Source organism: Vicugna pacos, chromosome 18 (assembly GCF_048564905.1).
Source record: "Vicugna pacos chromosome 18, VicPac4, whole genome shotgun sequence".
NCBI lineage: Eukaryota > Metazoa > Chordata > Mammalia > Artiodactyla > Camelidae > Vicugna > Vicugna pacos.
The window spans coordinates 20980711-21002547 of NC_133004.1; the positions used below are offsets into that span (position 1 = coordinate 20980711).

Sequence of the window (21837 nt, forward strand, 5' to 3'; positions counted from 1 at the left end):
CTTATCCTGAAGCTCTGCTCAGTGAGCTCCACCCCAGAGGCCTCACCCCCCACAAGCTCAGAAGGCTCTGTTCATATCCCAGACTCAAGGACCATGCCTGGATACACTGTTCCAGCAGAAGCTTCATTTATTGGAGGATTCTGATTCAGGGTTGCAACTCAGATACCCAGGGCCAAGTACTCATCACCATCCAGGTGGCCTCCGCAAGGTCACATGTACCTAAGCCCTAGGGACCCAAGAACACTCATTCTTCGGAAGAGAGTGACTTGTGTTGAGCAGAGGTCATCCCACCTCAAGGGTAGTCCCACAGGAAGCCAATGCTCGTGAGGCCATAGAGGCGGTACTGCCCATAGACTCCAATGAGCACCTTCCTGTTCTGACTGGGGGTGGCAAAGAAGCCCTTGCCAACTTCCTTTCCAAATGAGGTCTTGTTTCCTCGGCTGGTGTATATGGTCAGGCGCTGGATGAATTTCCTGTACCTTCCAAAGATTCTTGTAATGTGTTCACCTGGCTGCAGGAGGAGTTCATAGGACTTCCCACCTGGGATTCCGTATTTTTCACTCCAGGAGGAGCCATACCTTACCTGGATGCTGGGAGGAAGGGGGAGTTTTGAATGCCCAGAATCCAGGGTGACTCACCACTCCCAGGTCCCCTAAACCCAGGCACCAGCCAGGAGGTCAGCCCTGTGCCTGCTGCGTAAGTCCCTGAATGCATGACTTTGAGTTCCTCAGACAGGCACATGGGTTCTCAACACTTACTCTGTCTCTTTCAGCCTCAGTGATTTGGGCTTTTTCCCCAGCCTCTCCAGGCCTCATTTCCTCATCTACAAAGAGGGAGTGGTTTGGGATGGGACAGTCACTGAGAGCAGGAGAGCTCCACAAGGTGCCCAGTCACCATGACCCTCAGGAGGTGCCAGCTGCTCTCATTGCTCAGAGCAGGGAGCTGTCCCTGAGCCAATCTCGGGCTTTTGGAGCCCCAGTCACTCCCACTGGACCAGGTGGCAGACCTGAGAAGCAGGGAACTCCCACACTCACGTGGAAGCAGAGGCCAGAATTGCAGGTGAAGGGAGAAAGAAGTGGATCTGGAGTGCAGGAGAGGAAGAGGCAGAGGAAAAAGGACAAAGGAAAAAAGATGCCTGGTGTCCACAGGACTCTGAGGACTCAAGTAGCCTCAAAGAGTCATCAGGAACCCAGTGAGGATGTTGGAGGAAGAGGCTCTGAGCCCCCTGCCCAGTCCCAAAACTCTGTCGTGAGTTGGGACATGGTGACGTGGCTCCATTGGCCTTTTCTACCCACCTCTTGATTAGTCCCACAGGACCTATAAACACCCGAATCCCAGTTAATTCATCTTCATTGTTTTTGGAGATCATGAAATATGTGCCTCCTCCGGGACCAAACGTCTCTAGGTTGTTGAATGAATCAGGAGGGAGAGAGAGATAAAAGACACACAGTGACATGTTGATGATCTCCTTTCAAAGTTAGATGCACCCCCTCCGGACAGTTTGGATAGTTCTGTCATTACACTAAGTCTGTGACAAGGGCTGGAATTAGACCCCTGGATGGAGGGAGGTGAGGGTGACCACCAGGGAGGGGGGATGGACTGCACGAGGTCCGATCCAGCCAGACTTACCATCTGCCCAGCAGGTGCTGCTCCACAGGAGGGCGAGGGTCAGCCACAGCAGCATGGTTTCTAGCTGGGGAGTCAAAAGCCCCTGGAGAGAAGAGGACAGGCCGTCTGCCTCTCAGAGAGGGGCCTCGCTAAACTCCAGGAGCTCCATCCATAACAGGGGCACCACCTTACCTGGCCTGGAGGGTCTTGTGGCCTGGTCCTTGCACTGGGAATTCTTATGGTGCCTGGCCCCCCTTCCATCTGGCCCTTTATACCCTTCTGGGCCCTGTGGGCCCCTGTCCAGAAGGGAAGAGCAGAGGGGCCACCAGGGGAACAGGGAGGGGCTGGATGTTGTAGGCTCTTCCTGGGGGAGTCCCCTGAGCCATGATGGGGGAGGCTCCCGGACGTGCCGGATTTATTTTCTTGGTCCCGTGCCCTACGCAAACAACACGGGACATGACAGGCATGTGTATGTCGCTTCCTGTACTCTGTCTATACCTGGACTTGACCTTGACCTTGGAGGTCAGGGAGCTTTGATGAGAGCCCTTCCCACCTTTGACCAAACACTTTTCAACCCCAGGGGGAAGTCGAGGTCTGCTGTACCCAGAAGTTTCATGGAGCCCAGAGCTTTTACCTTGTGCAGAACCTGGTTCAGGGACTTATTCAGGCCTGGGTGGAGCCCTGTGTACCTGAGGCTTTCCCCTCATCTGAGAGCCAGAGTGGACAATGCAATTCTGTGCATCTTGTGCCAGGTGGTGGAGACAACCCAGGTGCTAGCTCTGCATGGCTGTCACTGGCAGACATCTGTGATGTTTCCTTTGTGCTGGAATTGAAGTAGCTGAGGGTGAACTGAAATTAAAGGGCTATGGGATTATGGATTGGCAGCTAGGATGCGGTGACAGGAGACACAGCAGATGGGGGAGAGGGGGATTCTCTAGGCCCATTAAGAGAGCACCTGGGGCCATGCTGGTGTGGCACGTCCAGGCTTTCTGTGACTGGATGGAGCTAAGGCTGTCAGCAGTGCCTCCCTGGACATTGAGAAGAGCCACGGCATTGCAATCATCAACCAAGGGTGTGATTGTGGGCGTGGAGCTGGATCAGATTGGGTCAGAATCCTGGGTCCCTTTGTTCTAGGCATGCCCTTTGGGGAGCTCAAGTCACCTCCATGTGATTCAACTTTTCTAAGTATTATAAGCAGACAACAAGAGAAGCTCTTTGCAGGGTGCTCTGAGAATTCACCAAGAATCTTCTCCATCCAAGGACCTGAACCTTGGATGGTTGGAAGGGTTAAACTTGCAGGCAGGTGTGCAGGTGGTTCTTGAGCAGCCTCTGAAATCTCCCAAGATTAGCAACAGCAGACATGTCCCCTAGGTTACAGGACTGGTGGTGTCCTCGCTGTGGTGGAGAAATGCACAGGCTGGAGAAAGGAATGCATCCCCCAGGCTGTGCTGTTGCGTTGCCATAGGAGACAGGCTGGGTGTGGACCAGAGTGTCCAGAACACCCCATTTGGTTACAGGGAGCAGAGGTGCAGAGCATGGCCTGGTGTGTTCACAGCCTCACTTGGGAAGTGCTGGCTCACCAGGAGCTGGGGGCACTGCCCTCATTGGGAGAGCAGCACAGTGGGGTCTGGGGTTGGCAGGGGAAGGCCCTGTCTACTGGCCCTCCATTCCTTACATGAAGTACTTAGGCCAGGGGTAAGTACACTGTGCCCTACAGGCCTGTTCCAACTGTTTTTGAACAACCTATGATCCGATAATCCTGTCTACATTTGCAAATGATTAAAAATTTCAAAAGAAGAATTGTGACAACAGAAAAACTCTGAAATTCAATTGTCATTGACCGTAAATATTTTATTGCCATCATTTACATATTGTCTGGGGCTGCATCCAGGGAGCAAAGACAGAACTGGCTCTTGGGACAGAGACTTTATGACCCAGAAAACCTGAAAATCTGGCATTTCACACACAAAGTCAGGATCCCCAGTGGATCCCTAGTCCCTTCCCTGGAACTGATGCAGCCCTGTCCGCGGTGCTGGCGGCAGGGTTTGGGGCAGCAGTGGGGTTGATTTTTCTGGACAGGAGCCTTCAGAGCTGGAGGTGTGTCTTCTATCGGGGTGCATGGTGCACACTTGTCTTATGGTGATGGAAGCAGCTTTTGGAAATCATTGTCACGATCAATTAATTCATATTAATCCATTCCATTGCAATACGGTGTTATTCTCTCATTCCTCCTCTCTTTATTAGCTGGAATTGGTTCCAAAAGAATCATTTTTCCTCTTTCAATTAATTAGCCTGAGGTACATTTCACATACTATAAGAAAGACCAAAAAGTTCTTGATAATTGATTGACTTTATATGCTTAATTACCAATCTGCAAAGGAATAATGAGTTATTTCCTTAGCCTACTCCACAAATAACAAGTGAAATCTTTTTTGTGGTATCATAAACTCAAGGATTCATGGTGTCTGTGAGCTGCCTTGTGAACTGGAAAGAAGGGAGTGAAGGGGTCAGCCAGTCCCTGTAGAGATGTCAAGTGCCATGGGTGGGTCGGGGAGAAGAGAGTTGGCCGTCCCTTAGCAGTGAGCAGATACCCCAGGTCCCCCAGACACAGTGGGTGGCCGGTCGCCTGCAGGATGACAAGCCTTCCATGTGTCATGCGGGGGCGGCCTGACGAGGTCCGCTGACCACTGGCCCCTAGGAGGGACTGGCCTCAGATGGCCGTGCTCTCCCCCGGCCTCCTCATACACAATGACTGTAGGACCAGAACAGTGACCCAGCCTCCCTGTTCTGTCTTGTTCTAGGGCCCCCAGGGATGAGCTGCCTCCAGGTCAGGACCAGCCCTGGACGTCCCAGCAAAGGGTCCATGTGCCTAGGAGTGAGAGTGAGAGGAGGGGACACATCTGATGGCGAGGCTGGGCCCCATTTCCACCTGCAGTCCCTCCACGCTGTGCAGCCGCTTCAGGGATGCCAGGAAGATTGTGGGGACCAAGGTGCCCAGGAAGGACCGGTCAGCTGAGGTGGGCTCAAGGGGCACGTGGTGGGGATGCCTCACCCTCCCCAGCTGGGTGCCCGGGGCGCTACTGCCTCCTCTGGGGACTGGGGTGGCTGGAGGGCGGCCACGGGGCTCCTCCCCTCACTCCCAGCCCCTGCGGCCCCAGCACCTCTGGCCTGTTCTCTCCTAGGTCTTTATTTACTCATTTGGTGGTTTGTGAACAGCTGCGCTTTGTTAAACAGGACGGCAAGGTCAGGGAGAGTGAAGGGGCGTCTCCACCCTGCGGCCTGAGACGCAGCTCGGGACGGAAGGCCCCGGGCCTGGGCAGGTAGGAAGCTGCCCGGGTGCGCTGACTCCTGCTGTTGCGGGTCCTTGTGTTCCTGCCACGGCTGCTGCTTCTGCCGTGGTCCTTGTGGCTGCTGACTCGTTGCTGTGTTGTGGTTCTCACCACTGCTGCTCCGGTGGTTGCCGTCCCCACCAAGGACTCTGGGAGGTGGCTGTCCCCGCGGCCCTGGGGCTGCTGTGGTGCCGCTGGGGCTGTTGCAGCCGCACGTGAGACCGTGCCTCAGACCTGCTGTGCGTCTGCTGGGCCATGTGCCGGGGTTCCTGCGGAAGGCCCCCCCACCCTGCTGCTCCCCTGCTGGTCTCGGAGGGTCTCCTGGAGAGGGGAGGGCGACGCTGCCCAACAGGGGGACACACGCGCTGGTGGCAGACATACCGGGAAAGACTGGACAGCAGGAACACCCCTGGAGACTGAAGTATTGATCATCAGCCCATCTGAGGTCTTTAGATCCCAGACTCTACTGTGCTGAAGGAGGTGGGACAGCCTCTCTGTTGCAATCCACTCAGCCTCCATGTCTGCTTGGAGGGTCCTTTCCCCTTCTCCTACCATGGGCAGGGGTATCCAGTGGGGTCATTGCCCTGGTGCAGCTGGACTCCCTGGGCAGCCCTGCCACTCCCCACATTGCCCTCAGTGAGGGACCCTGTGAAACATCATGGGCTGGGGTCCACCCGGGGAGACTTAAGCAGGATGGATCCTCACCAGACCTCCCCCGCTGGGCTGAGGGCACAGATCACAGTTCCTCACCATTGTCTGCCCAGAACAGTTCTCTAGACGGCTCAGGGGTCCAACTTCTCTGTTGGGACCACCACAGAGGTTCTGTCCTTGTGGATGTCCTCTAGGAGGTGACCGTGCCCACCCTGGTCTGGGAGATGTGCCAGCAGATGACCACCTGGGACAGCCCAGCATCCCCAGGAAGTGCCTTGTCCAGGATGGTACATTCTGTGCCTCTTTGTGTGGGCAAGGAAGCCTCCTGCCAGGTGACATCCACTCTGGCCACCCTCCAGGCTCACCTCGTCCTGGCCCTGTCCCCACCCCACACACTGGGGTCCAGAGGGCCATCCTCCTTGCCCAGGACCTGTGGCCTCAGCAGAGGGTGCACATGCCCATGGGCCCCAGAAGGCCTGGTGCCCGGGTTTACCCCTCTCCCTTCTCAGAGGGACTGACGGGAAGGCTGGACCCTTCCATCTATAGTACTCGGATGCAGGTCAAGATTATAAGCTGGAAACTAGATTTGCTGAGCTTTACTGGCCTGGTGTCTACACCCACGTGCAACCTCCACAGACTGGGCTGGGAGATCTGGGCTGAGTGTCACTCAAGCACCTTTGGCACCACCTGGCGACCCCACTGGAGCCATTGGCCTTCCTCTTATTGGGGTCCCTGTGGACCCTGAGTGGTGGAGTCTAGATTCACCCTTCTGGTGGGATTTGAATTTCAGGAAGGCTGAAAGTAAATGGATCTCAAACGGGGGATTAGAAGGTGACATTTCCACAGCACTTGAAAGACCCCAGACTCAAACAAGAATGCACTGTGTCACTGACCTTGCTTGTGCTGTCGTCTGCACTACAACCGCTGAGCTGGCGCCACTGTCTGCTCCTCCTCCCCCTCCTCCCTTCCTCCTCCTCCTCTTCGCACTCTCCTCTAAATCCTCCTCTTATCCTACCTGACCCTGGTCTAAGCAGTGACACTGAGGGGTCAGTGCTGTCATCCTTCCATTCAACACTGTCCCATTTCTGACCTTCGATTTTGCTGCACCAGGACGCAGGGGACGTGGCCCCTGTCACAGTCACCAGCCCCAAGAAGGTGGGTACTGTGAAAGGGGTGAAGTGACTTCAGGACTGAAACCAATTTCCCTTTCAGCAAGCCAGGGGCAAGGAACTCATTACGCAACAGAACTGCCCCTCTGGCATCAGGGAGCAGCTGCCAAGGTGGGATGGGACGTCCCCAGCCCAGCCCAGTGGCTTCTCCCTGACACATGAAGGAAAAAAATCTCTACAAAGCACCTGCGGATACACCGTCCACACAGGTCTCACGTGTGTCCTCTGAACACCTGTGCTTTTATTATTGACACAGGAAAGGGCAAATCTGCAAACAACCAATAATTTTTTAATTGAAGTTTCGTCGATTTATAATGTTGTGTTAGTATCTAGTGTATAGCATAGTGATTTAGTTATGTATGTATATATTCTTTTTTCATGTTCTTTTTCATTATAGGTTATTAGAAAGTATTGAAAATAGCTCCCTGTGTTGCACAGTAGGACCCTGTTGTTTATTCTGTATATAGTAGTTTGTATCTGCCAATCTCAAACTCCTAATTTATCCTTCCCCCTCCCCTTTTCCCCTTTGGTAACCATACATTTGTTTTCTTTGTCAGTCTGTTTCTGTTTATAAATAAATTCATTTGTATCATATTCTTTAGATTCCATATGTAAGTGATAACATATAATAATTGTCTTTCTGACTTACCTCATTTAGTATGATAATCTCTAAGTCCATCCATGTTGCAGCAAATAGCATTAGTTCATTTGCTTCTATTGACTGAGTCATATCCCACTGTGTGTGTGTATATGTGTGTGTGGGGTGTGTGTGTGTATATATCACTACTGTCATGGTCATTAGGTTGTTTCCATGTCTTGGCCATTGTAAATAGTGCTGCTTTGAACACTGGGATGCATGGATCTTTTCGAATTAGAGTTTCCTCCTGATAATGCCCAGGAGTGGGGTTGCTGGATCAGACAGTAACTCTCTTTTTAGTTATTTAAGGAATCTCCACACTGTTCTCCATAGTGGCTGCACCAAATTACATTCCTACCAGCAGTGTAGGAGGGTTCCCTTTCTCCACACTCTCTCCAGCACTTATCGTCTGTGGACTTTTTAATGATGGCCATTATGACCAGTATGAAGTGATACCTCATGGTATTTTGATTTGCATTTTTTGATAATTAACGATATTGAGCATCTTTTCCTGTGCCTATTGGCCATCTGTATGTCTTCATTGAGAATTGCTTGTTCAGGTCTCCTGCCCATTTTTTGATTGTCTTTGTTTGGTTTTTTTATTATTTAGTTATATGAACTGTTTGTGTATTCTGGAAATTAACTTCTAGACAGTCACTTGGTTAGCAAATATTTTTTCCTAGTCCATAGGTTGTCTTTTCGTTTTATTTATGGTTTCTTTTGTTGTGCAAAAGCTTGTAAGTTTGATTAAGTCCCGTTTGTTTATTTTTGCTTTTGTTTCTATTGCCTTGGGAGGCTGACCCAGGATAACATTGCTATGATTTATGTCAGGGATGTCTTCCCTATGTTCTCTTCTAGGAGATTTAGGGTATCCTGTCTCCTATTTATTAAGTCTTTAAGCCATTTGGAGTGTATTTTTGTGTCTGGTGTGAGGGAGTGTTCTACCTTCACTAATGTACATGCAGCTGTCCAGCTTGCCCAACACCACTTTCCAAAGAGACTGGCTTTTCTCTATTTATTTTCTTTCCTCCTTTGTCGCAGATTAATTTGCTATGGGTGTGTGGGTTTATTTCTGGGCTCTTGATTCAGATCCATTGATTCTTATGTCTGTTTTTGCAAAGACTCCTAATTTGGAAGTAGTGAATTTCAAGATATCTGGAATGATGGTAATTGATATCACGAGGTCACAGGCGCTGTTAAAGTGGTGTCTGAGGTCCCTTTCAGACCAAAGGAATACGAAATTACCAGCAGAAAACAATGAAATATTAGTGCTTTTTCCTTCATGCAAGTTCATGGATTCCTGAATTTTTCACACGGATTCTATATTAAGAACCACTAAGTGGCTCTCAACCAGTGCTTAAAATTCCAATAAAGGTAGAAAAGAGGAAAATGCCAGCCAGAGAGATGAGGATTGGTGGGGAGATCCCTGCTTGGTCTGGGGTTCTGAGCCCAGACTCTGCACCCAGACCACCTCAACTTGAAACCCAGTGCTGCCACTTAGTGCTGTGTGCCCAAGCTGATCCACTCTGCTCTCTGTGCCTCAGTTTCTTCCTCATGAATGTGGGGATAATAGAAGTCCTGTCTTTCGAAGCCTGCTTTGGCAGGGAGTGTCGGTGCGGCGGGGCCGGGCACTTGACCATTGTTGCATGATTGGCTGCTGTAGTTTGGTAGCTGTGCTTGATTAAATGTGCCAGGTCTGGGATCTTCTTATTTTTCCCTTGGGCTATCACAGATGGCCACCCTTCTAGGAGTACTGTCCTTAGCTACTCCAAGCTCTGGCCTTTGCCGTGTTGATCTCTTGGTCTGGAATGCCCCTCTCCCTTGTGCCCATCTGGCCAGTCCTCACTCAGCCTTTAGGACTTAGGTCAGACGTTGCCTCCCTGAAGCACACCCACCACCCTGCCTCGGGGCAGGTTCCTATGAACAAAGCCCTGTATCTGTCACTATCAACACAGATGCCACAACCAACTGGCACCGTCTGCTTCTGCATCCTTTCCCCATGATATGCCTCCATCTGAGCACCTGGACCATTCTTCATTCTTCCAGTGTCCAGAAAGCCTATTGTGGACTAGGTCTTGGCAAATGTGTTGTGAGGACCTCAGTGAGTAAGTGAATGAATGATTTGGTTTCCTCAAGGCCTTTTGCACACTCAGAGAATCCTGGAATTGAGCCTGGGCAGCAGAGGCCACCTGGATGGGCTACAGGCAATGAGTAGGGCATGGGGCATCCTTGAAGCCCCAAAACTTCATGGATTATGGGATCAACCCAAGGACTGCACAGACAAGTCCTTTATCCTGGGCAGAATCACTGAGACATCAGACCCACTGCCTGTCTCATCCTGAAGCTCTGCTCAGTGAGCTCCACCCCAGAGGCCTCACCCCTCACAAGCTCAGAAGGCTCTGTTCATATGCCAGACTCAAGGATCATGCCTGGATGCACTGTTCCATCAGAAGATTCATTTATTGGTGGATTTTGATTGATGGTTGCAACTCAGACACCCAGGGCCATGTGCCCACCACCAACCAGATGGCCTTGGCAGGGGCACTTATTCCCTAGCCCTGGAGACCCAGGAGCACTATTTTTTTGAAACGGCTCACATTTTTTGAGCAGAGGTCATCCCTCCTCGAGGATAGTCCCACAAGAAGCCGATGCTCGTGAGGCCATGGCGCTGATGCCTCCCATGGACTCCACTGAGCACCTTCCCTTTCTGGTCGGGGGTGGCCCAGAAGCCCACGCCAATTTTCTTTCCAAACGATGTCTGGCCGTTTCGGTCAGTGAATATGGTCAGATGCTGAATGAATCTCCTGTACGTTCCATAGATTTTTGTAATGTGTTCACCTGGCTGCAGGAGGAGTTCATGGGACTTCCCACCTGGGATGCCATGTTGTCCACTCCAGGAGGAGCCATACCTCAGCTGGATGCTGAGAGGAAGGGGGAGCTTTGAACATCCGGGATCCAGGGTGACTCACCAAGCCCAGGTCCTCGAACCCCAGGCACCAACCAGGAGGTCAGCCCTGTGACTGCAGCGTAAGTCCCTGAGCACATGACTTTGGGTTTCTCAGACAGGCCTGTGGGCCCCCATCCCCTGCTATGTCTCTTACAAGCTCAGTGATTAGGGCTCTTTCTCCAGCCTCTCCAGGCCTTAGTTTGTTATCTGCAAAGGGGAGTGATTTCAGGGACAGTCACTGAGATCTTCCAGCAGGAGGGCTACACAAGGTGTCCAGTCACCATGACCCTCAGGAGGTGCCAGCTGCTCTCATTGCTCAGAGCAGGGAGCTGTCCCCGAGCCAAGCTTGGGCTTTTGGAGCCCCAGTCACTCCCACCGGACCAGGTGGCAGGCCTGAGAAGCAGGGGACTCCCACACTCATGTGGGGGAGCTCCACTCACTCCACCCCTATGGACTGATCTGTGACCTTCCCCTACGTTGGTGTCTATCCCACAGGCTTCCCTCATCACCTTACCCCACCCACATTCTATCCCTTGTGGTGCCTGATGCTCTGTTCCATTCCCTTGCCCAGATCCTCGGGAACCTGTAAGTGCAGAGCAAATATCTACCCAAAACTTGAACAAATCACCTGCCACAATGTTAGGGGAATGCCCCTGGACTTGCTGCCTCTATACACTGTTTATGTTCAATCAGTGGTCCACTCTGACCCTCACTTCTTCTTCTGTTTAACCCTAACCTGTGCAGAACTTCTCCCTGCTTTTCCCATGAGGCATTCTCAAACTGAGGGACCAGTTTTGGTTGAGGTGAATTTGGGATGAAAGGAGAAGGTCAGGGGAAGCATCATCTACCCCTCCCTTTAGCTCAACCCAGGAAGCAGAAGCCAGAATTGCAGGTGGAGAGAGAAAGAACTGGAGCTGGGTTGTGGGAGAGGAAGCAGCAGACAGAAAGGGACAAAGAGAAGGGGATGGTTGGTGTCCACAGGACCCAGAGTCCTCAAGTAGCCTCAAAGAGTCATCAGGAACCCACTGAGGTATTGGGGGAAGAGGCCCTCAGCCCTCCTCCCTAAGTTCCCGAGACTGTGATGTGAGTTGGGACATAGTAATGTGGCTCCGTGGTCCTTCTCTACACACCTCTTGATTAGTCCCATAGGACTTGTATACACCCGAATCCCAGTTAATTCATCTTCATTGCCTCTGGAGATGCTGAAATGCTTGCCTTTTCCACAACCAAACGTTTCTAGGTTGATGAATGAACCATGTGGGAGAGTGAAAATAAAGACACAGGGTTACATGGTGGTGATTTCTGTCCAAATTGAATGCACCCCCTCTAAACAGATGGATGAGTCCTGACATTAGAGTTAGTCTGTGACAGGGCTGAGATCAGACCTGAGGTCCTAGATGGAGGGAGGTGAGGGTGACCACTGTGGGGGTGGGGATGGACTGCAGGAGGGCCAATCCAGCCAGACTTACCATCTGCCCAGCAGGTGATGCTCCACAGGAGAGCGAGGGTCAGCCACAGCAGCATGGTTTCTAGCTGGGGAGTCAAGAGCCCCTGGAGAGAAGAGGACAGGCCGTCTGCCTCTCAGAGAGGGTCCTCGCCCGACGTCGTTGGGCCCCATCCTTGACAGGGGCATCACCTTACCTGGTCTGTAGAGTTCTGGCACTGGAGATTCTTGTGGTACCTGGTCCACCTCCCATGTGGCCCTTTATACCCTCCCAGGCTTCAGTGGGTCCCTGTCCAGAAGGGAGGAGCAGAGGGTCACCAGGGGAACAGGGAGGGGCTGGACGGTGGAAGTTCTTCCTGGGGGAGTCCCCTGAGCCACCCTTGGGGAGGCTCCCGGACATGCTGGGTTTAATTTCTTGGCCTCGTAACCTACACAAACAACACGGGACATGACAGGCATGTGTCTGTCACCTCTGGGTCCCTGTCCACACCTGGACTTGACCTTGACTTTGGAGGTGGGAGAGTTTCCTGAGAGCCCTTCCCAGCTTGACTAAACAGGTTTCAACTCCATGGGAGTATAGGAATCCACTGTATCCAGAAACTTCACGGACCCCAGGACTTCTACCTTAAGCAGAACCAGGTTCAGTGACTTATGCAGACCTGGGCAGAGCCCTGTGTCCTCTGGGCTTTCCCCCTGACCATCAGAGAGCCAGAGTGGACAATGCAGTTCTATTCATCTGGTGCCAGATGGTGGAGACACCTCTGGTGCTGGTCCTTCATGGCCTGTCACTGGCAGACGTCTGTAATCTTTTTGTGCTGGGTCTCAAAGCTGCTGAGGATGAACTGGACTTAATGTGCTATGGAATTATGGATCAGCAACTACGATGTGCCGACAGGAGACACAGCAGATGGAGGAGAGGGTGATTCTCCAGGCAGTTCTTCTGAGAGCACCTGGGGCCATGCTGAGGGGTCAGACTTTATCTGGGAGATAACAGGGTGCCTCTTGAGGGTTCCGGATCTGGGGACTCTGCTGGTGTGGCACGTCCAGATGTTCTATGACTGGATGGAGCTAAGGCTGTCAGCAGTGCCTCCCTCACCAATGGAAACAGCCACAGAGTCACAATCATCAACCAAAGGTGTGATTATGGGTGTGGAACTGGATCACATCGGGTTGGAATCCTGGCTTCCCTGCTTTCTAGGCATGCCCTTGGGGAGCACAAATCACCTCCATGTGCTTCAGCTGTATCCTTGTTATATGTGGATAGCAATAGAAGCAACTTACAGGGTGTCTGAGAATTCACTGAGATCCTTTTCCATCCAAGGACCTGAGCCTTGGATGGTTCGAAATCTTTACACCCACAGGTAGGTGTGCAGGCAGTTCTTGAGCAGCCTCTGAAATCTCCCAAGATTAGCAACAGCAGACTTGTCCCCTAGGTTACAGGACTGGTGGTGTCCTCGCTGTGGTGGAGAAATGCACAGGCCGGAGAAAGGAATGCATCCCCCAGGCTGTGCTGATGCGTTGCCATAGGAGACAGGCTGGGTGTGGACCAGAGCGTCCAGAACACCCCATTTGGTTACAGGGAGCAGAGGTGCAGAGCATGGCCTGGTGTGTTCACAGCCTCACTTGGGAAGTGCTGGCTCACCAGGAGCTGGGGACACTGCCCTCACTGGGAGAGCAGCAGTGGGGAGTCTGTGGTTAGCAGGGGAAGGCCCTGTCTACTGGCCCTCCGTTCCCTACATAAGGTACTTAGGCCAGGTGTCAGCACAACGTGGCCCATAGGCCAGTTCCACCTGTTTTCCCACAACCTGTGAGCTGATAATGCTGTCTACTATTTAAATGATTATAAAAACATTCAAAAGAAGATTTATGACAAGTGAAAAACCCTGAAAGTCCAATGCTAATGCCAGTAGTATGTATTGCCCATTTATTTGCATATTGTCAGCTGCTACATCGAAGCAGCAAAGGTAGAGTTGGCCATTGTGACAGAGACTTTATGACCCAGAAAACCTAAAATGTATGGCCCTTCACCCACAAAGGATCCTTGGTGGATCCCTGTTTCCTGTTCTGGAAGTGACCTGGCCCTGTCCGTGGTGCTGGAGGCTGGAGGACATGGGGTTGCAGGAGTGGTGAAATTCGTATAACAACCAGCCTTGAGTAGGGAGTAAGGGCCAGAGAGGAGCTTTGTCCAGAAAGCTGCACCCTTCTTCTGGCCCTGCGCTAGTCTCCCTGGAGAAGCTCTTTAGTGCTTATGTCCCCCACCACCCCATTACTCATGTGCAATGATGAGACTGCCCCACACTGTCCTCCAAAACTCTTCATCCCACCCACAAAGGTCTTCAGCCTCATAAATGCAGCAGAAATAACCTGTGAACAGCAAGGCCAGCAGGCTGCAGAGGGACAGAGAACCCCTCCTGAGGCCCTGGAATCTCCTACGTGGGAAGGAGACAGAAGAGACCTAGGACCTTGGCAAGCACAGCTCCATGAGGAAGGTGGTTGGGGTGGCTTGCACACGCATCTCTCACACGTGGGCACCATACACACCTAAGCAGGAAGCCCCATCCTGGAGGACCTGTATCCTGGCTTGCAGACAACTGCCTTCCCACTCTGTCCACCTGTGGCAGAGATAGCCAGCTCTCTGGAATCTCCTTAATAAGGGCTCTGATCCCATCCTGAGGGCCCCACCCTTAGGACAGGACCTCACCCTATGGAATTCCCAAAGGGCCCATCTCCCAACAACCATTACTCTTCAGCAACCATATGTGTCTGGAGGGGACCCACAACATTCAGTTCACAACAGTATCTCTATGCCATCTCTAATGTGTTTCCCTGCCTCTGTGTTTCCTGCAAATTGGTAGTTGTATCCAAAAGCTTGAGCAAATTCAAGTTGATTTTCCTGGACAAGATCCTTCAGAGATGGAGGTGTGTCTTCTATCAGGGTACTCAGGTCACGCTCATCTCCTGGTAATGGAAGCAGCTGTCGGAGATCATTGCCACGATCAGTTAATCCATTCCATTGCAACACGGTGCTATTCTCTCGTTCCTCCTCTCTTTATTAGCTAGAATTGGTTCCAAAAGAGTAATTTTTCCTCTTCTACATAATCATCCTGAGGTAAAGTTCACAAACTATAAGAAAGACCAAAAAGTGCTTGATGATTGACTTTATATGCTTAATTACCAATCTGCAAAGTAATGAGTTATTTCCTTAGCCTACTCCACAAATAACAAGTGAAATCTTTTTTGTTGTATCATCATGAACTCAAGGACTTATAATGTCTGTGAGCTGCTGTGTCATCTGGAAAGAAGGGAGTGAAGGGGTCAGCCAGTCCCTGTAGAGATGTCAAGTGCCATGGGTGGGTCGGGGAGAAGAGAGTTGGCCTTCCCTTAGCAGTGAGCAGATACCCCAGGTCCCCCAGACACAGTGGGTGGCCGGTCGCCTGCAGGATGACAAGCCTTCCATGTGTCAGGTGGGGGTGGCCTGACGAGGTCCGCTGACCAATGGCCCCTAGGAGGGACTGGCCTCAGATGGCTGTGCTCTCCCCCGGCCTCCTCATACACAGTGACTGTAGGACCAGAACAGTGACCCAGCCTCCCTGTTCTGTCTTGTTCTAGGGCCCCCAGGGATGAGCTGCCTCCAGGTCAGGACCAGCCCTGGACGTCCCAGCAAAGGGTCCATGTGCCTAGGAGTGAGAGTGAGAGGAGGGGACACATCTGATGGCGAGGCTGGGCCCCATTTCCACCTGCAGTCCCTCCACGCTGTGCAGCCGCTTCAGGGATGCCAGGAAGATTGTGGGGACCAAGGTGCCCAGGAAGGACCGGTCAGCTGAGGTGGGCTCAAGGGGCACGTGGTGGGGATGCCTCACCCTCCCCAGCTGGGTGCCCGGGGCGCTACTGCCTCCTCTGGGGACTGGGGTGGCTGGAGGGCGGCCACGGGGCTCCTCCCCTCACTCCCAGCCCCTGCGGCCCCAGCACCTCTGGCCTGTTCTCTCCTAGGTCTTTATTTACTCATTTGGTGGTTTGTGAACAGCTGCGCTTTGTTAAACAGGACGGCAAGGTCAGGGAGAGTGAAGGGGCGTCTCCACCCCGCGGCCTGAGACGCAGCTCGGGACGGAAGGCCCCAGGCCTGGGCAGGTAGGAAGCTGCCCGGGTGCGCTGACTCCTGCTGTTGCGGGTCCTTGTGTTCCTGCCACGGCTGCTGCTTCTGCCGTGGTCCTTGTGGTTGCTGACTCGTTGCTGTGTTGTGGTTCTCACCACTGCTGCTCCGGTGGTTGCCGTCCCCACCAAGGACTCTGGGAGGTGGCTGTCCCCGCGGCCCTGGGGCTGCTGTGGTGCCGCTGGGGCTGTTGCAGCCGCACGTGAGACCGTCCCTCAGACCTGCTGTGCGTCTGCTGGGCCATGTGCCGGGGTTCCTGCGGAAGGCCCCCCACCCTGCTGCTCCCCTGCTGGTCTCGGAGGGTCTCCTGGAGAGGGGAGGGGGACGCTGCCCAACAGGGGGACACACACGCTGGTGGCAGACATACCAGGGAAGTCTGGACCACGAGAACACCCCTGGCGGGGATCCACTGGATCATCAGCCCCTCCTAGGACTTCAATCTTGTACTGTACTGTGTTGAAGCAGGTGGGCCAGCCCCTTCCTTTGCAATCCCGCCTCCGCCTCCATGTCTGCTTGGAGGGCCCTTGTTCCCCCTCCTACCATGAGCAGCGGTGGTCCAGTGGGGATGTGGCCCTGGTGCAGCTGGACTCTCCGGGCAGCCCTTCACTCCCCATTGCCCCCTCACTGAGGGGACCCTGTGGTAGATCACAAGCTGGGGTCCACCCAGGGGAGACTTAAGCAGGATGGGTCCTCACCTGCCCCTCCCCCCGGCCCAGGGCACTGATGATGTTTCTCCAGCAAGGTCTGCCCAGGACGATTCTCTACCATGACTTGTAGATCCATCTTACCTGCCTGGCCCACCATGGAGGCCGGGAGCACTCTAGTCCAGGAACCATGCTCTCCCCACTGTGGGAGCCCCCTGACCAAGGTGACCACCCAGGTGGGACTTTGGGGCCTTGAGCCGGTGTCCAGGATTCTGCCCGTGGTAGGACCATTTAAGGTGATGCTGAGAGGCTGAGAGATTAGCAGGGGCTCCTTGGTTCCCAGGTGGGAACCTTCCTGCTTTGGGCTTAAAGATGCTGCCTGAACCCCTGCTCCTGACTCTGGGCGGTTGGAGGAACTGTGTGGGCAGGGATCAGGAGATCTTAGTGGGTGTCCTCCAGAAGGTGGCTGTACCTGTCCTGGTCTGGGAGATGTGCCAGGAGATAACCACCTGGAATAGCCCAGTGTCCCCAGGAAGTGCTTCATCCAGGATGATACGTTCTGTGCCTCTTTGTGTGGGCAAGGAAACCTCCTGCCAGGTGACAGCCGCTCTGGCCACCCTCCAGGTTCACTGTGTCCTGGCTCTGTCCCCACTCCACACACTGGGGTCCAGAGGTACCGGCTTCCTTACCCAGGCCCTGTGGCCTCAGCAGAGGGTGCACAAGCCCATGGGCCCCAGGAGGCCTGGTGTTCGGGTCCAGCCCTCCCCCTCCTCAGGGTGAGTGTGGGGGCCGCTGGTCTTTCCCATCTGTGGGACTTGGATGCAGGTCAGGATTGTAAGCTGGGAATTGGATGTGCTCAGCCTTACCGGCTCGGTGTCTACACTCACATGCAACATACACAGACTGGCTTGGGAGACCCAGACTGAGTGTCACTCAAGCATGTCCAGGTTCCCCATAGCTCCCCCGCTGAAGCCATTGGCCTTCCTCTAGCTTGGGTCCCTGTGAACCCTGAGTAATGGGATCTAGGTTTACCCTTTCTGGGGGATTTGCAATTCAGGAGTCTTGGATGTGACACAGAAAAAGGAATCTCACATGCGGGATTTGAAGGTGACGCCCAGGAGGTTTATGACTGGGGCTCAGAGTGACTGGGTACATTAGGAGTCCTGGAACTGTGGTCCTTCACTTAAGCCAATCACATTGTATATATGTCTATGTGCATGTGTGTATGTGTTTGTGTGTGTGTGTGTGTAGACTGTGTATACGTGTGTTTTTCTGTTTGTGTGTATGTATCTTGTGTGTGTGTGTGTTCTTCGGAACCTACCCACACTCACCGGCCACCGATAGCAGAAACTGTTCAATTCTCACCCCCAGGGGTGCCTCCTGACCCCCTTCTCCCTCCTCCCCCAGGCCTCCCACTTATGCCGACCATGAGTTAGAAGGAAGGATCTGAACCAAGAGCAAAACCCACAGAGATTTTCCAGCCTGACCTTGGTTGTGATACAAACACAAGCCCCCTTTGTCTTCTGTTTCCCTGGCCCCTTCCAGAGGGGTGTTTGCAGAGGATTTAGAAGACTAACAGTTGTGCTTAAAAAACCCCACCCCAACCCTGGCTTGCTGCAACAGACAAAGAGGGTTCTCTTGATGCGTGGGTTGGGGGTGGGGGCGGGTGCTGGCTCCTGGAGGCGGTGGGGTGGGTGTGGAGAGGGCACTGCCCCACCTCCAGCAGCTCCTCTTGGCATCTAACTGCCTGGTGCATCTTGACTGCACTGTTAAATGTCTTTCAAAGGCCTCCCCGCCATGGCTGGCCGCTCTGTGTACTCTGATCAGCCTCTGGCAGGCCCGGGACTGGTGACACTGTCTAGGGACAGATTAGGGGCCAGCAGCTGCACAGCTCAGTGTTGTGAAAGGAGAAACACTTCACATCCAGCACACAAACGTCCCTCCATGGCTCGGCCAGGTGTGGGTAAGGGAGTGGGGAGAATTAACTCGGATGTTCTGAAGGCTGACAGGCTGACTTCTGTCCAAAGGCCAGAATGTTTGGCCAAGGGTGAGGAGGAAGAACCAAGCCCAAGATAAACAGTCCCTTCCTCAGCCTGGGCTCCAGGGCTCAGGCTTGGCTTATGCCTTGTCTCTGAGCTTTTGTAGAGAGCCACTGAGAAGGAATTCACAGGGACAGGCCAGCTCTGCCAAAGGCACTGGGCGAGTCTGGGCCCTGAGTTCCCAGAGCAGCATAAAGAAACCTGCAAAGAGACCCCTTGCTTGCGTTTTAAAGTCTTTGGGCACTTGGGGGGTGGGGACACACAGGAAATGACGGCTTTCCCCCTAGGTGATGCCCAAATGGGTAATGGGCAGACATCTGAACAGTGGGTGGCAGAGGGCTCATGGCTTTAAATTCCATAATTCACTAGGTCAATTACTTCAAATCTCTCAGCCTGGGTTTCCTCATCTGTAAAAACAGAAGATTAATACCCACCTGAGAGGTGTTTTTTAGAATTAAATGAGATAATTGCAAAACCACCTAGCATTAGACATGGCCCCAAATAGGTGCACGATAGAATACTAGTGTTCCTTCTAGCCATCTGTCCGTCCATCCATCCCTCCTCATTGCAGGAATAAATTCAAATCACAGGAGAATTACTAAGACACATACACTTCAGCAGGAAGCGGTTTTCACAAGCTGCCCTGGTTGCTTTAATCCTAGAATTTCTCATGATCTCAACCTGCCTGCTCTCCCCACCTCCCTTAGGGCCTCTCAATCCTCAGCTTTAAACAGGGTCCTCTCAAAACACCAAAGTCTGGTTTTTGTTATCTCTTCTTTGCTGTTTCAAGTCGCCCTGGGCAACTTTTCTTTCTGCATGCCTCCTCTTGTCCTCAGAGTCTTTCTTCCCTGAAGCCAACTTCAATGGCTGGATGTCCTATTTATCAAAGTTAAGCCCTTTTACATGTCTAAATGCATTTTAAAATAGTGGCATTAGATTCGCCAAAAGTCCTCAGCGAGTAGGTCTAGGTAATGGGACTTCTTTTCAACTGAGCAGTTTTTCCTAATTCCTGCAGTATGTATGTATGATTTTTGTAACAGGCAAAAGAATATTTTTAAACTGTATTTCCTAGCAGAGTTAATTTCAATTTCTATTCCCTCTCCTCCTGCTGCCAAAACATTTCTTTTCTGTTTTGCCAAATTTGGGACATCTGGTATGTTTTAGCACATTCATCGAAGGACCTTTATGTTAAGGTAGCAGGGACATTTCATACTTCAAATGAGAAAATGAAGATCTCAGAATATCCATCTTCTGTGGAAAAACAGACGACCTGCACACCTGACTGCACAAGTTTGCATTTCTCTGCGGGCTCCGTGGGGCCCATGGGTGAGCCCCAGCAGACTTAGATGGAGCCTGGAAGGGGGAAGAAGCTCTCTTTTGCTGCATTGTCTGTGAGTCATTAGATCCTCCCTTCACTCGATACACCAAGTGACAGCTTGAAGAAAGAAGTTTAATATAAAAAAAATCAAACATCTGGACAAAGATTTGGGGTGAGACTTCACAAGGGACGGTATATAAATGGCCAACATGAATACAAAAAGATGCTTGTTTGTTACAGGATGGCCCAAATGTCAAAGACTGACAATGACAAAAGTTAGCAAGGATGTGGAGCCACTGGAACGCTCATGTTGCTGGTGGGAATGGAAAATGGAACAAGCACTTTGGAAAACTATTTGACAGCTTCTTATAAACTTAAACATACACTTACCATATGAGTCATCAATTCCACCGCTAGATATTTACCTACGAAAAATGGAAATTTATGTCTACACAAAGATTTACACACAAATGTTCATAAAAGCTTTATTCACCATAGCCCAAAACAACCCAAATGTTCAATTGGTAAATGGATAATTAATATGAGGTAGAAATAAAATGAAATAAAACTCAGCAATAAAAAGGGACAAGCTACTGAAATGCAAATAACATAGTGAATCTCAAAATCACAACATTGAAAGACACAAAAGAGAACATACTACATAATTTCATGATGTGAAACTTTAGAAAAGAAAAAACGAATTCATAGGACAAAGAGCACACCAGTGATTACCCGGGACTGAGTTTGGGAGGGGACCAAATGCCAAAGGGCATGGGGAACCATTTTGGGGTGACAGGCACTTTCTACATTTTAAGCGTGGTGGTAGATACATGGCTGTATATATTGGTCAAAACACAAGCTGTGCTATTGATGTAGGTGAACTTTATTGTATGTAAATTATACCTCAATAATGCTGATTAAAAATAAATGGTGGGGGAGGGTGTAGCTCAGTGGTAGAGCACATGCTTAGTATGCATGAGGTTCTGGGTTCAAGCCCCAGCACCTCCTAAGTAAATAAATAAATAAAACCTAATTACCTCCCCCCCTTAAAAAATTAAATAAAAATTTTTAAATTTTTAAAAAATTAAAAAATAAAAAGACAGAACAGGAAAACAGACAGAGGATACAGCTGAATATCAAAACTCATAGAAGGGTGTATGATCCTGTCTTTAGAAGAGGTGGACAAAACCATAAAGGAAAATATGGAGAGAGATGACAGCATGAAAGAGAAAACTTTTATATGCAAAACCACTTTTAAGGTCAATTATATAAATGACATAAAATTATTGGGACTGACTACTTGATGGGTATGGCGTTTGGGATTTCTGAGGGGGAGTGAAAAATTTCTGGAGCTGAATAGTGGTAATATTGCATAACACTGTGACTGCTTAATGTCACTGAATTATACACTTTTTTTTTTAAATGGAGGTACTGGGGATTGAACCTAGGACCTTGTATATGCTAAGCACGGGCTCTACCACTGAGCTCTAGCCCCTCCTCCAGTGAATTATATACTTTAAAGTGATTTAAATTTTACGTTAGGTGTACTTACTCATCATAAAAATATTTGCCAGCTTCATCCAACAGATGAATAGATGTGGAAAACCTCACAGAACCCCTGCTTAGTTGGAAGCCCACAGAGAGATAGGGACCAGGATCTGGAAATTGTGCAGGATGGCGTAGAGGAAGCCTCCACGTCCAACGGCATGGCAGGGGGCGGGGGCCCCAGACTCTGGCTCCAAGGTCGGAAGCTCTGGGGAGATGGCCCCCACTCTGGTACCCCCAGGAGGCTAATATGGGGTGAGAGGAAGAGGGGCACCCCTCAGGAAGCGGGGTGCAGGACAGACCAAAGCAACCTGCTCATGGTTCTCCACCTTGGCCTACTGAAGTTCTGGACCAGA

General features: G+C 51.6%; 1 protein-coding gene, 1 non-coding gene and 1 pseudogene across 2 annotated transcripts; 1 reads left to right on the plus strand and 2 right to left on the minus strand.

Moving 5' to 3' along the window:
* Positions 1-291: 291 nt before the first annotated feature.
* LOC102538843 (pancreatic adenocarcinoma up-regulated factor-like) lies at positions 292-1869 on the minus strand. Its single transcript, XM_015239267.3, has 4 exons — positions 1801-1869; positions 1630-1711; positions 1296-1401; positions 292-590 (listed from the first exon to the last, which is right to left on the minus strand). Exons 1-4 carry the CDS (start codon positions 1867-1869, stop codon positions 293-295), a joined length of 555 nt encoding a protein of 184 aa, XP_015094753.2. The 3' UTR covers position 292.
* Positions 1870-9987: 8118 nt separating this feature from the next.
* On the minus strand, positions 9988-12038 carry LOC140687003 (pancreatic adenocarcinoma up-regulated factor-like; annotated as a pseudogene).
* An 8833-nt stretch (positions 12039-20871) lies between these two features.
* On the plus strand, positions 20872-20944 carry TRNAT-AGU (transfer RNA threonine (anticodon AGU)). Its single transcript has one exon. It is a non-coding gene; the product is annotated as a tRNA-Thr (tRNA).
* The last annotated feature ends 893 nt before the right edge of the window (positions 20945-21837 follow it).

Bases quoted from the DNA above. Each gene is read 5' to 3' on its own strand.
- LOC102538843 (XM_015239267.3), bottom strand. From the start codon at position 1,869: ATGGAAGGGGGGCCAGGCACCATAAGAATTCCCAGTGCAAGGACCAGG. The intron at 1,712-1,800 runs GTAAGGTGGTGC...TCTTCTCTCCAG, and splicing joins CACAAGACCCTCCAGGCCAG to GGGCTTTTGACTCCCCAGCT. The intron at 591-1,295 runs GTGGGTAGAAAA...CCTTCCTCCCAG, and splicing joins CCTGTGGGACTAATCAAGAG to CATCCAGGTAAGGTATGGCT.